This window comes from Lithobates pipiens, unplaced genomic scaffold, assembly GCF_037356315.1.
Source record: "Lithobates pipiens isolate NorthernLeopardFrog02 unplaced genomic scaffold, aLitPip1_a1.2 Scaffold_18, whole genome shotgun sequence".
In the NCBI taxonomy this organism is placed as follows: Eukaryota; Metazoa; Chordata; class Amphibia; order Anura; family Ranidae; genus Lithobates; species Lithobates pipiens.
The window spans coordinates 509,658,358-509,672,623 of NW_027507758.1; the positions used below are offsets into that span (position 1 = coordinate 509,658,358).

The 14,266-nt window shown below is 37.6% G+C and overlaps 1 protein-coding gene across 22 annotated transcripts in view; it reads right to left on the minus strand.

Moving 5' to 3' along the window:
- Window positions 1-1,117: 1,117 nt before the first annotated feature.
- MYT1L (myelin transcription factor 1 like) overlaps window positions 1,118-14,266 on the minus strand; it is a 629,697-nt gene continuing 616,548 nt past the window's right edge. For 21 of the 22 annotated variants that reach the window (XM_077488717.1, XM_077488713.1, XM_077488709.1 and 18 more), the window contains one exon: window positions 1,118-4,100. In XM_077488717.1, coding sequence (XP_077344843.1) covers window positions 3,960-4,100 — 141 coding nt within the window. In that variant the 3' untranslated portion in view covers window positions 1,118-3,959. Of the gene's footprint in view, window positions 4,101-12,423; window positions 13,629-14,266 lie in introns of those variants that run through there. The other variant, XM_077488721.1, reaches the window with a different exon arrangement.

Here is a 14,266-nt window from a genome sequence, read left to right on the forward strand (position 1 = left end):
GTGCCCAGTAAGCAAGTGGTTAACCAATGCTCAGCAAAAAACTGTAGGAGTCGCAAAAGTTTTATACACTGCTGATGAGAAAAGGTATCTAGCAGTTTACATTTACTAAAATAATTGCATTTCCATGTTCTGTGTACTGTGGGAGACCTGATATAGTGAATGCAGGGTCCTGGGTTTAGTAACACTTTAACCACATGCTGACCAGCTGTCGCAGTTGTATTGTGGCAAATGGCTCGGCTGGGTGAAATGATGTTATGTAACGTTGATTCGCTCTGTGGCCACTAGGGGGCACACGCACGCCACCAGAAGCGCACACGCACGGACACAAAATTTATTTGGGTACAGTGTACTGAGTAATTGTCATTCAAAGTGTGAGAGCACCGATTAGCTGAAAATTGGTCTGGGCAGGAAGGGTGTTTAAGTGCCCAGTAAGCAAGTGGTCAACCAATGCTCGGCAAAAAACTGTAGGAGTCGCAAAAGTTTTATACACTGCTGATGAGAAAAGGTATCTAGCAGTTTACATTTACTAAAATAATTGCATTTCCATGTTCTGTGTACTGTGGGAGACCAGATATAGTGAATGCAGGGTCCTGGGTTTAGTAACACTTTAACCACATGCTGACCAGCCGTCGCAGTTGTACTGTGGCAAATGGCTCGGCTGGATGAAATGACGTTATGTAACGTCGATTCGCTCTGTGGCCACTAGGGGGCACACGCACGCCACCAGAAGCGCACGCGCACGCCCCCGCTCTTTTTCCTCCAGACTTTACATATTAAGTCCTTACAGTCTCTTCTCATATGTTTTATTGCTTAGACCTTTCACCAATAAATTGCATTAGATATTATCTAAAATACATGACTGTATATGATGTTGTTAATACTTTTTGTCTGTATTTTTATTAAAATATCAAGTTGTAAAAAACAGTTGTCTCCATGTCTGTTTTCTACAGTTTGAAAGAGGAGAATGCATATATACTTAGAAAATGTTTTTTTCTTACAAATGAAACATTTTATTAAAACATGCAAAATATTAGGCATGAATATTACCAATTTTTTAGTTCAAAATTAAAGAATTCAAAAAAAAAAAAAAAAAAAAGTGAAATTCAAAACTAAAGTGTTTAAATCTTATCAAAGCATTTATTTTTTTTATGGCTGCATTGTTAATAAATAGGGTTATGCATGTAAATCAAGAAACACTATGCTACAAATGTGGCAACACATTGCTTTTTTTTTTTTTTTTTCCTCTTTTTTTATTTAGAGTAAGATGTGTTGACATCCAGCATGACAAAATTTGTACAAAGTTCACAATTTAAAAATGAAGTATCACACCAACTTGTGATTCCACACATTTATCGCAAAATTAAAATGTCATCAACAAATCCATGCCGTGTAGTACAAAAATAAATCAAACTTCAGTTCCACAGAGAGCACAATAAATAGTTTATACAAAATTCTGTCTTAATAAATGATTACTTAAATTAAACTTAGAAATGAATATGAACAATAAGTTATAATAAATAAACTTCGATGACTCACAATAATTCCATATGAAAGGTCAGCATTCTAATATGTGACACTTTTTTTTTGTGATCCCTATATAATAATAGTCACAGATAGGTTTTTGATTTGATACAGTTTAATGTACCACCATTAAATGAGCAGCAGGTTTGTGCTTAAAATCCCTTTCCATTGTACATAGGTGATAACAATAATAATCCCAACTGATACTATCTATTTATCTACTGAAAGCATTACTATATTGGCAAAGAAGCTGCAGACACAATGCAGTGATAAAAGGCAGATGCCAGTATTAACAATGGCCACCTTGAAAGAAGAACTTCAAGGCAAAGTATGACATGGATATGGCAGAAGGTCGAGCACCTCTCTTCGGCATTTGAAAAGGCAGTTCTGAGCATGACCGCTACAACTAATAGCACAACAGAAAGACAGGCCTTTACAGAGAACATACTGCAAAGCCCCCAAAAGTAACTACATAAGCTATTCCCAGCTAGTTATTAAAGTCCTCCTGGAAAACTGTAAGCTTTTGTACAGTGTAGAGTATAAAGTGCCGCTGGGATATACATATATTTATACATATATATACCGAGGTTGAGTATTGTATTAGAATATTTGTTGTGAGATCCCTGTAACCTCCCTTAGCGATATTATTGAATTAGCCATCATGGCTTCCAGTATATCTTTTTTTTGTATTTTTTATTTATTTCTTTTTTTGTTTCCGAGTTAGTGTCACAAAGGCTATAGACACAGAGAAAAAAAAAATTGCACACCTCCGTATATTATGGATATATAGGACAAGGTAAGTGCAAATTATCAACTGGCACATTGTGGGGACAATGACCCTGTAAGTCCTATTTTGCTAAAAATATTTTTTTTTTCTTTTTTAAAAAAAGCCATCTTTTTCATAGCAAAATTCTAAGTACATTGTACTTTCTGCATAACAACACATGGAAGGAAAAAAGATATGCAGTTTAAATAAAAAATAATAATCCTCTTGACATCTTTTATAAACACAACACATATTTGACATGATTTAAAAAGTGGTCTTATGCATACAGTTAGTGCAGTTGTTTAGAAGAAAATAAATAATGTTTAAAAAAATCTGCATTGTAACAATTACAATTTAGAACAGATAAGTGCTGTCTGAAGTTTGGTAATTTAACATAAGTCACATTTTTTTTTTAAATGGACAGTCAAGCATCAATCCCATTTTTTTTTTCTTTTTTTTTCACAACAGACAAAAATAAAATCAAAAAGTGGAAAATGATTGAAAATGACATAAATATTCAAAGGTAGATGGTGTACTTTTTCTTCTAAATCTATTGTTGGATTTTATCCAGGGACCAAAAAACAGATTTTCTTTTTTCTTTTTTGCATTAATTGTAAAACCCCCAATGAAACAAAAGGACAATGAAAAAAGAAAAAAAAAGAAAAAAAAAAGAAAGTTATTAAAAATAGTGTCTTTCAAAAATGCAGGAATCCAATACGAGTATATTTATACTTAACAGGCAGTTGAAAGGAAAATGAATCAATCCTGGAGTGAAAGAGTGAGTAGTGGCTATTTCTCCAAAGTCTGTTTGAAAAAGATCAGTAGGATTTATCTCATTGTCCACTTTTGATACAGTTCAGCAATGGATGTTCCCGTATTGAGATCAGTTGATGCTTATTTATGAATGAAAAGTGCTTTTAAGCTGCTTTGATTTTCCACGCAGGTTTTCATAGCTTGATTTTGTCTTACAGCAAGAAAATATTTTTGTATATCTTACATTTCTCCAATGTCCTTTCCACAGAGTTTAAAAAAAATAAAATAATAATTATCGTTTTCAAAGTTCTTCGGGCAACCTTGAAAGAAACAAAAACCCAACTTCCACTTTATTAAAAAAAAAGTCAATTCTTCATCACTTCTTGCTGTGAAACAATATGCGCACCATGATGGATTTTTCTGTCCTCAAAAATATTCCTGCAACTGGAGGCCTAAAGAAAATGTCTGAACGGCAAGACATTTCCCAATGGATTTTGTCTTGTCCATTGTGATATACTAAAACACTGATTCACCAATGCATAAAAAAATCTACACTCTGATTTTCTTCATCAGCTTCCCTTTTGAGAAATATATTTACCTTAAAAATGTGCATACGTTAGCAGCTATAAACATTACATGGCATATCACACAATGTTAGCTTATATGAAAACGTACAAAATGTGAATGTATTCAAAATCTATTCAGCAGTTACTATTTCTTTTTTTCTTTTTTCTTTTTTAAAGCAAGACATAAAATCATCATGAAGTCTTGTAAGCATAACACTGTCTCAAAATGAATAAATATATAACACTTTTCTGGTAGCTTACAGCAGCAGAAAACAAGAGGCATCCTTATTTTATAGAGATTTTTTTTTTTTGTTGTTGTGTTCGAGCAATGAGTTCACCAAAAGAGCAGCTGCTTAGACTTGGATCCCTCTTACGGCTTGCTTTATGTTTTCCAAGAGTGCCTTATTTTCTGGACTCTGATAGCGGTCTTGATTTGTGTACATGTCCGTCAACGTGGTCACGTAGGCATCAAAATTTTGTTCATTGATGGGATCCTACAAGACAATAGATATTTTTTATGTGTTTTTCATCTAACAAATTATTAAAGGCCTATATTTTTCTTCACAAACATTTTGCTTCTTCCACATTATATAAGTTGAACAATGATTAGTGCTTTATGGTGCATTGCAGAAAACATAGGAGTAACTATGGCCAAAGAAGTCCTTGCCAGTGCTCAGGGGCCCATTGTGAGTAAAAAGAAATAGGACCCTGAGGGGCCAAGTTATAAAGGAGAACTATCCATTCTCTGTTACATTGCACAGTGTGCAATGTAACAATACTTTATATTGTTGCTTGTATTTTCAGCTCCTTTATAAAATTTAGGACAATACTTTATATTGTTGCTTGTATTTTCAGCTCCTTTATAAAATTTAGGATGTGGTACTGTGCCTGTGGTACTTCAAGGAGTTCTATCTTCTTAAAACAGCAAGAAGAACTCTAAGCCCTTGTACACACGGTCGAAAATTCAGACGGAAAATGTCCGATCGGACCGCGTTGTCGGATAATCCAACCATGTATGGGCTCTATCGGACTTTTTCCGTCGGATTGTCCGACCAACAAAGTTTGAGACCTGGATATAAAATTTTCCGACGACATGATCCGATAGTCCAATTGTTTGTAGAGAATTCAGACAAAGTGCCACGCATGCTCAGATCAAATTACGAGACCAAGGCTATTGGCTACTAGCCTGAACATAGTCCCTTCGTAACAAATGAACATCATCACGCTCCGAACGATCGGATTTTCCAACAACTTTGTCCGAATGTGTGTATGCAACACAAGTTTCGGACAAAATCCGTTGGAAAAAATCCATCAGATTTTGTTGTCGGAATGTCCGAACAAGGGCTTAGATTGGAGGAGATATGGTCTTGTGACTTTGACAGGTCTTGTGACTGATATGCTTCGATCAATAAAAACATGACCCTTTCTATAACCAGATTTTTCATAAGGGGAATCTGTAACCTATACTACAAACGTTGACAGATGGTGTTTAGATTCATCAGTTTTTGGAGTAATGTTGTGGTGTAATATTAACTTCACCCTATGGGTAGCAGTGCTGGATCTTAACCCCTGCTTACCAGGTGTTGTCTTCTGCACAATTCAGATACTCACCCACCAAGCGAATCCAGCATTGTCTCTCTGAGATCTGCTTTTAGTTTTGTCATCGCTGTCACACACCGCCGTGTTTTCTGCGATGTCATCCATAGGTGCCGGCTTTTCCAGGTTCAGCTGGCGAGCCTACCACTGACACACTGCTAGACGTTTTACTCTCTTCCTTTACTAAATGAAGGACAATGCCTCCTGGGATATGAGACATACGTATCCCAGGATGCAAAGGGAGCACTGTGTATGTCATTCACCTAAATGAACTACGTGCACCTGGGGGTGGCCCAAACACTTAAAAAAAAGTAGAAAATCTAAATAAATAAAAAACAGTGCTTTTTCAGAAAAGGAGGGAGAAGGGTTGGATAGGAGTGAAGACTGCTTTGAGGGTGAAGATCTGTTTTAAGCTAATGACTTAATGACTCAAGTGGCAAAAATTGTAATAAATGATATAGAATCCCATATCACTGTGACACTATATAAATCCTGTTTAGTAATATAATAATAACCTAAGGCTTTTCACTGTTGATCATTTAGCAATGGTAACAAAAAGGAGCTTGCCGCGAAGGGGTTGATTTACTAAAAGTTAAGAGTGCAAAATGTGGTGCAGCTCTGCATAGAAACCAAGCATCTTCCAGTTTTTTTGTCAAAGCTTAATTGAACAAGCTGAACTTAGAAACTGGTTGACTACTATGCACAGCTGCACTAGAATTTGCACTCTCCAGTTTTAGTAAATCAACCCAAATGTCTCAGTTTACACAGTAACACCATGGTCTTGCCTTACATATGTACTATTTATCCCCAGGTAAAAAATAATCCTATCATTATCAGGAATAAAAAATAGAAAACAAGATATATTTATTTTCCTTCTTCTATGACATCTAGGAGTCGATTCACGAAAGGAATAAAGATTGTTCACTATGCAGAGTATATTTTCACTGTGTAAAGAGAAATCTGCGGCACTCGCGGCTTTTCCATTGTTCTTTATAGATACAATTGCAAAAAGCTAAAAGCAAAAAAAAAGCTAAGAGCACTTAAAAAAAAACACAGCCAATAACTGTTCATTGAGTTCATGGTTTTTGTATGACTTCTAAAAAAATTGTTGTAAACAATTCTGACCACCTTCCTTCATTTTATTAGTTTAGAGCAAACTTCTGATATGATAAAAATAAAGAAATAGAATGACGAGAGCAGCCGCGATATTTCTCCACCTCCTGATGACGGACAAATGGCATGCCTTCTACCACCATTCCACAATGCTATACTTGGGCCCAGGTCATCTATCAGCAGACCCAGAATACAGTAAGTACATGATATCTGTTGATAGCTTATTCTTACAGATTCCTTGTCCTGCTGCCTGTTTTGTCCCCCTTGCTTCAGTCGCCAACAGAAGTTCACTCTAATAAGAAAGGGCATGCATATGATTCATCATGGAGAAACCAACTGTTTGCAGCCAGCTTCCCAAATAATTTATACAATTTATTCTAATGTATACATTGCTGCGTATACATTTTATGGTTATGTAATAAATACTTATTACCTTTTACAAGTACTCTTCAAAAATTTGAAAATATGTAATTATGGAATCTCCAACTGTATTAGATTCCTATTTACATGGGTTGCCTAGGTGAGTCTGCTGGAATATGCACATCTGATAACATAGTTTGAGAAAAAGTTGTCCTACTTTTAAAGGATTTTCTAAATTTCTATATTTTTGGTTGGAATTTAATAAAGTTTATATAGATTTTTGTACATGCCTGTGTCAATGCCGCTTACTTTTGCAAGAGTAACCTCTAGTTTTGATCCCTACCGCTCATGGTATTTTGTTAAATATGGTCATTATATGGTTACAGAGATTACACATACACTATAATAACAAATGTATTGGAACGTCTGCCTTTACACACATGAACTTTAATGGCATCCCAGTCCATAGGGTTCAATATTTAGTTGGTCCACCCTTTGCAGCTGTAACAGCTTTAACTCTTCTGGGAAGGCTGTCCACAAGGTTTAGGAGTGTGTCTATGTGAATGTTTGACCATTCTTCCAGAAGTGCATTTGTGAGGTGAGGCACTGATATGGACGAGAAAGCCTGGCTTACATTCTTAACTCTAATTCATCCCAAAGGTGTTCTATCAGGTTGAGGTCAGGACTCTGTGCAGGCCAGTTAAGTTCTTCCTCCCCAGACTCGCTCATCGTCTTTATAGACCTTGCTTTGTGTACTGGTGCACAGTCATGTTGGAACAGGAAGGGGCCATCTCCAAACTGTTCCCACAAAGTTGGGAGGAGGAAATTGTCCAAAATGTCTCGGAATGCTGATCCCTTAAGAGTTCCCTTCACTGGAACTAAGGGGCCAAGTCCAACCCCCAAAAAGCAGCCCCACTCCATAATGCCCCCTCCACCAAATGATTTGGACCTGTGCACAAAGCAAGGTCCATAAAGACATGGATGAGTGAGTTTGGGTTGGAGAAATTTAACTGGCCTGCACAGAATCTTGACCTCAACCCAATAGAGCACCTTTGGGATGAATTAGAGCAGAGACTACGAGCCAGGCCTTCTCGTTCAACATCAGTGCCTGACCTCACAAATGCGCTTCTGGAAGAATGGTCAAACATTCCCACAGACACACTCCTAAACCTTGCTGCAAAGGATGGAGCAACTCAATATTGAACCCTACAGACTAAGACTGGGATGCCATTAAAGGTCATGTGCGTGTAAAGGCTGGCATCACAATACTTTTGGTAATATAGTGTATGTTGTGAGTTTGCAAACAGGTTATATAATTGCTCCTTTTTTATTTAAAATTTGAGCCTGCTGGTAAGCCTGAGGATGAGGGAAGTCTTTTTTAAATACATTTCTCTCATAGTATTTTCTCATTTCTGTAGTGCAGTGTTCAAACAGAGGGTGGGGGCAGACACAAAAGAGTTTTCCTGCCAAATAAAATCATATAAAATAATTTTACGCTTTGTGCTAGACAACCTCTGTGGCCTGACCATACCATTATTGCTGCTGCTTGGTGCCCCATTCCTTGCTGCTGCTTGGTGCCCCATTCCTTGCTGCTGTCTACAAAAATGGTGGCAAACAACAATTAAACCCATTACTGTCAGATTTCACATTACTAGTAACTTTCCCTTCTCCTTATGTAGCAGAGCTTGATCACGCCCATTGGCTACTTGGGCACTGAGCAGTTATGGTAGGACAAGGAGCCTGTCACATGTTTCCCCCTCCCCAGAACTATCAGGTAAGGACTAGCAACATTAAGGCAAGGCTCTGATGGGTAGGTAGCAAGCAGTGCAGGATGTTATTTTATCTTATTTTTTTTACCTGACAGGTTTGATTTATAGAGCAAGGGCATTTTAATCATATACATACAAAATAACCAACCATTCCCATAATCCAGCAATTCCTAGAAGCAACTGTGGTTGGCAGGAGTACAGTTCATTAGAAAGAAAACCCGAAGGCAAGAAGAAGAGATAAAAATAGCCTACATTTCTGTGCTTTCCCCATAAACCCTTTGGATGCACTTGCTGATTGATGTCTCCATGCTTTTCTAAAGAGGATACTTTCTTTAACGTAACCACTCATAAGCATGCAGATCCTTTAATTGCCATTAAACAGGGAATATAACCTGAAAGGTAGGAGACAGGAATAAAGTTAAACTATAAATTTGAATGATTTGCCATGTTATACTAAAATAGCTCCAGTGTTGTAATGCACACCTATAGTAAATTCACACCCTACCATCCTGACTACTCTGCTCCTTGAATGCATAATGTTTACACAGGTAGTTAAAGTGGACCTTCACCCTCCCGAGAAGGATCCTGCCTCTGCACCCCTCTTCCCTTCCTCTAGCGAAATAGGGTAATTTCTTTTTGTTTACGTAAATTTTATCTACTGAAAGTCCGCCCTAAATCCTCATGCATGACGCGTATACTGCCCACTGTGCCTCCCAGGATATGTATGTCACATATCCCTGGAGGAATAGGCTTTAATTGAAGAACAGGAGGAGGGGGTGAGCCTATCGACGCATCATCAAGAGGCCCGCCTGCTGAACCTGGAAGAGCTGGTGAGCCTCTCGATGACGTCAGATAGAACATGGCAGCGTGGGACGTAGCTGTGGCCGGGCTTGATATGATTTCAGCAGGACAACGCTGAATCCATTGGATGTGTGAGTATCTGATAAGTGCAGGTACCTCTATCAGGTAAGCAGGGAAAAAAAAATCAGGAGGTTGGCCGGAGTTCCTCTTTAAATACATACCTGTTCTATGGAAACTGCCACCTCCAAAGCCAATAATAGTACACTGCAGTTTCATAGATTTGGTTGGTGTCTGATGCACTTCACCAATCCCACATGTCCTGCGCAACTGGACACGTTGCTCCATCAGACTTTAATTAATATGTATATACAATACAAGTTGTTCTCCTTTGGTGCCTTATCTAAACTAGCATCCACCAACCATTCCGGAAATGTATCTACTTGCCACATCACTCTCTGCTGTACTTTCTCTTGACTGATGACTTGACTCTATCTTTCTTTTGCTAACTCTCCAGTAACTGACTGATGGGGAAATTTGAATTTGAATTCAAATGTCCTAGTGCTCCGAAACTCACATTCGTATCCCTACATATTTCCCCACTTTTTCAGGGATTAAACCTTAGTGTATGTGCTATTCGTGACAAATATTGTAGAGTGCCTTTAGGCCACTGGTCATGTAATTTCCGATAAATGTGAAGATTTTTATTCAAACTGTGCTGCTGATTGCCTGAGAATCTCCAGCTGAGATCTTATGTTTGAGAATTAGCAGTACTACTATCATAAAAAACGTCATTCTAATAACGATGTCGTTAATAAACGTAATACATCTATTCATTATGCAGATATTTTTTTTTAGATATTAATTCCGTTATTTATATTCTTTTTATTATAAATATATATATATATATATATATGTATATGTATATATATATATATATATATATATATATATATATATATATATATATATATATATATATATATATATATAGATAGATATATATAGATAGATATATGTGCAGTATCTCACAAAAGTGACACCCCTCACATCTTTTCATGTGACAACACTGGATAAATGGCACTTTGCTACAATGTACAGTAGTGAGTGTACAGCTTTTATAACAGTGTAAATGTGCTGTCCCCTCAACACACAGCCATTAATGTTTAAACTGCTGGCAACAAAAGTGAGTACACCCCGAAGTGAAAATGTCCAAATTGGACCCAATTAGCCATTTTCCCATTAGCCATATGACTCTTTAATGTTACAAGGTCTCAGGTGTGAATGGGGAGCAGGTGTGTTAAATTTGGTGTTACCGCTCTCACTCTCACATACTGGTCGCTGGAAGTTTAACATGGCACCCCATGGCAAAGAACTCTCAGGATCTGAAAAAAATAATTGTTGCTCTACATAAACATGGCCTAGGCTATAAGAAGATTGCCAAGATTCTGAAACTGAGCTGCAGGACGGTGGCCAAGACCATACATCGGTTTAACAGGACAGGTTCCACTCAGAACAGGCCTCGCCATGGTCGACCAAAGAAGTTAAGTTCACATACTCAGCGTCATATATAGAGGTTGTCTTTGGGAAATAGACGTATGAGTGCTGCCAGAATTGCTGCAGAGGTTGAAGGGTTGAGGGGTCAGCCTGTCAGTGCTCAGGCCATACGCTGCATACTGCATCAAATTGATCTGCATGGCTGTTGTGCCAGAAGGAAGCCTCTTCTAAAGATGATGCACAAGAAATCCTGCAAGCAGTTTGAAGACAAGCAGACTAAGGACATGGATTACTGGAACAATGTCCTGTGGTCTGATGAGACCAAGATAAACGTGTTTGGTTCAGATGGTGTCAAGCGTGTGTGGTGGCAACAAGGTGACGAGTACAAAGACCAGTGTGTCTTGTCTACAGTAAAGCATGGTGGTGGGAGTGTCATGGTCTGGGACTGCCAGCACTGGAGAGCTACAGTTCATTGAGGGAACCATGAATGCCACATGTACTGTGACATAATGAAGCAGAGCATGATCCCCACCCTTTGGAGACTGGGCCTGCAGGGCAGTATTCCAACATAATGTCCCAAAACACACCTCCAAGACAACCACTGCCTTGCTAAAGAAACTGAGGGTAAAGGTGATGGACTGGTCAAGCATGTCTTCAGACCTAAACCCTATTGAGCATCTGTGGGGCATTCTCAAATGAAAGGTGGAGGAGCTCAAGGTCTCTAACATCCACCAGCTCTGTGATGTCATCATGGAGGAGTGGACGAGGACTCCAGTGGCAACCTGTGAAGCTCTGGTGAACTCCATGCCCAAGTGCGTTAAGGCAGTGTTGGAAAATAATGGTGGCCACACAAAATATTGACACTTTGGGCTCAATTTGGACATTATCACTTAGTTTGCCAGCGATTTAGACATTAGACATTAAAAGCTGTCCGTTGAGTTATTTTGAGGGGACAGCAAATTTACACTGTTATACAAGCTGTACACTCACTACTTTACATTGTAGCAAAGTGTAATCTCTTCAGCGTTGTCACATGAAAAGATATAATAAAATATTTACAAAAATGTGAGGGTGTACTCACTTATGTGAGATACTGTATACTGACCAAGCTGTCTAGTAAAAGTGACCAGGGTTGGCAAAAATCATGATATTTCCAAGGTTACTTGCACGACTAACATTTACTTCACTCCATTTTAGTATTCTTTTAAAATAATAATAAAGAAAAAAATACTGCAACTGTTTAAACACCCCTGGAACTTTTTGATTGGTCCCAAACCCTGTCACTGTCACATTTTCTGGAAAGCTTGGTCTGCATATACAAAAATATATTTTCCAATGAAGGAAAATAAGACAGTAAACACACTTTTTAGTAGACTGAGAAAGGGTTAAAACTTTAAGTTGGGAGATTTTTCTTATTTCCTGTGTGGTCACTGGGACAGAAAGTAAGGAAAAATGTCAGCAGGGATGAAGTGAAAGAATAAATTGCCAGATGACACATTTCGCCACACTACAAAACAAAAAAAAAGGATAGTTGGAGTTGGCCTTTAAGCTGTTAGCATAGTGAACATAAGTTAGCATAGTGAACATAACTATTCACTAAGTTAGTTTGGGATTCATTAAGAATGCTGAGTGTCATTGTATTCCGGGACAAGCCAACCTAAATCTTCTGATTTGATTTAGTGAGAATTGAATTAATCCCTTGGAAGGTTTTTATGACATAGCACATTTTAACAATGGCATTTCCAATACGCTGCTCATGGTTGTCATAATACCTTTAGTATGTAAACTGAGCTGAGATTGCAAACTACTATGTCACCCATATGGCAATGCAAAGAATTACACTATTTTATGATTTGTATTAGCTAGAGGAGAGTCCTTGATGTCAGAATGTGCAATTTATAAAACTCAGATTCCCCCATTTATTTATAAAGTGGAATCGAAAATAATTATCCATATTAGATAGCTTGTATCCTTATTCAAGAGAACAGAAGGTGAGATTTGAATGTAAGTTGCTCTACGCAAATTCTCCATTTTGGTGGAAAACTTCTTTGTCCAGTTTTTATATAGGATTCATGTCAATCTATCACAAGATGTGAAGAAGTCCAGACTGACATATACAAAATGGGTGTTTTTGTATATTTATTTATTTATTTATTTTAGTGGTGGTCAATAAAGGCATTGTTTGAATATTATTGATTGATATTTATTATTTGGGTTTTAGTTGTTTGTTGTTTTAGAGATGGCACATTTATGCATTTTGGCAGTTTGTGAGTTTTGTTTATTTGCAACGGTAGACTTTGTATGGGGACAGTACAGTAACTGAGCCATTTGTAGTTGTAGGTTGTGTATTCCATATACAAGAGGAACGCTTTAAAACTAAAATGTCAGGAATTATACTTACTTTTCCATTTCATTGCTGTATTTTTATTATCATATCACACTTCTGACATTCACAAAAATAATATACAATATTTTACAGACAATTACAGATAGACTGAGATGATGAGGTGACTCTGCTCTCAAGAGCTCACAATCTGAACAAGACATTGAACATGAAATGCATGTTTTTGAGAAATCAAAACATCCATACACTTCCAGATCCTAAGTGCCAGTGAGGAATAAACTAGGGTTTAGGTGAAGGGAAGGTGAACCAGGTAGCTTCACATTAACAGCACTAAGGGTTGGATGAGTCTCTGAAGAAAGGAGACATTACGAATTGATTGACAAGTGCAGCAACAATGATGGATGCAGCAAACAAGCATGATCATGAATTCCAAAGAAGCAGTTCGGCCCTAGAGAAATCCTGAAGATGTGCATGGGATGAGCAAATGAGGAGAGAGAAGAGTAGCAGACCACAGATGTAGTTCATGGGGAGTATCTGAAGGGACACTACATGTAAAATACAAGTGAGTTTACATAAGTTTTAATAGTATTAATGAAAAACGTGAATGTTTCAACAGATTATCAGAAACTGATATACAGATTCTTCAGCATATGCTTTGAATTTCAAAAGCTCAAACCCAACTTTTTATGTCCACTCCTTTTTATACTCACCTGTCCAAGTTATATTCAGTCTAGCAGCACTTTCTATACATGGCACATGCACCACTAACTCTATACTGGTCTGTTAAAGGAAACCTGTAATGAGGAACTGAGGATGCTGACATTGCTTACCACTCATTTTGAATGTAACAGCACCCTAAGCATCTTACTGATCCAACAGCTTTAACTTTGACTTTCTTGCTTTACGTGTTTTATTGTGCTGAAACTAGAGGCATTTAAGCAACTAGCATACTTTACTCTGGAAGGTAAAATCAGCAACAGCCAAAGAAGAGAAATAATATGAAGCGTTTATGGTGGCACCTCCAGTGGATGTCCTAGCTAGAAAGATGATGTTTATTCCCAGATCTACCTTGTCGGCAATAATGTGGACAGGGGCTATCAACCCCCCCCCATAAGATTACTATTAGATTTAGTTAGCATAGTTAATTTTGGTTGGGATTATATAAGTTTATTAAAGGGCAAGA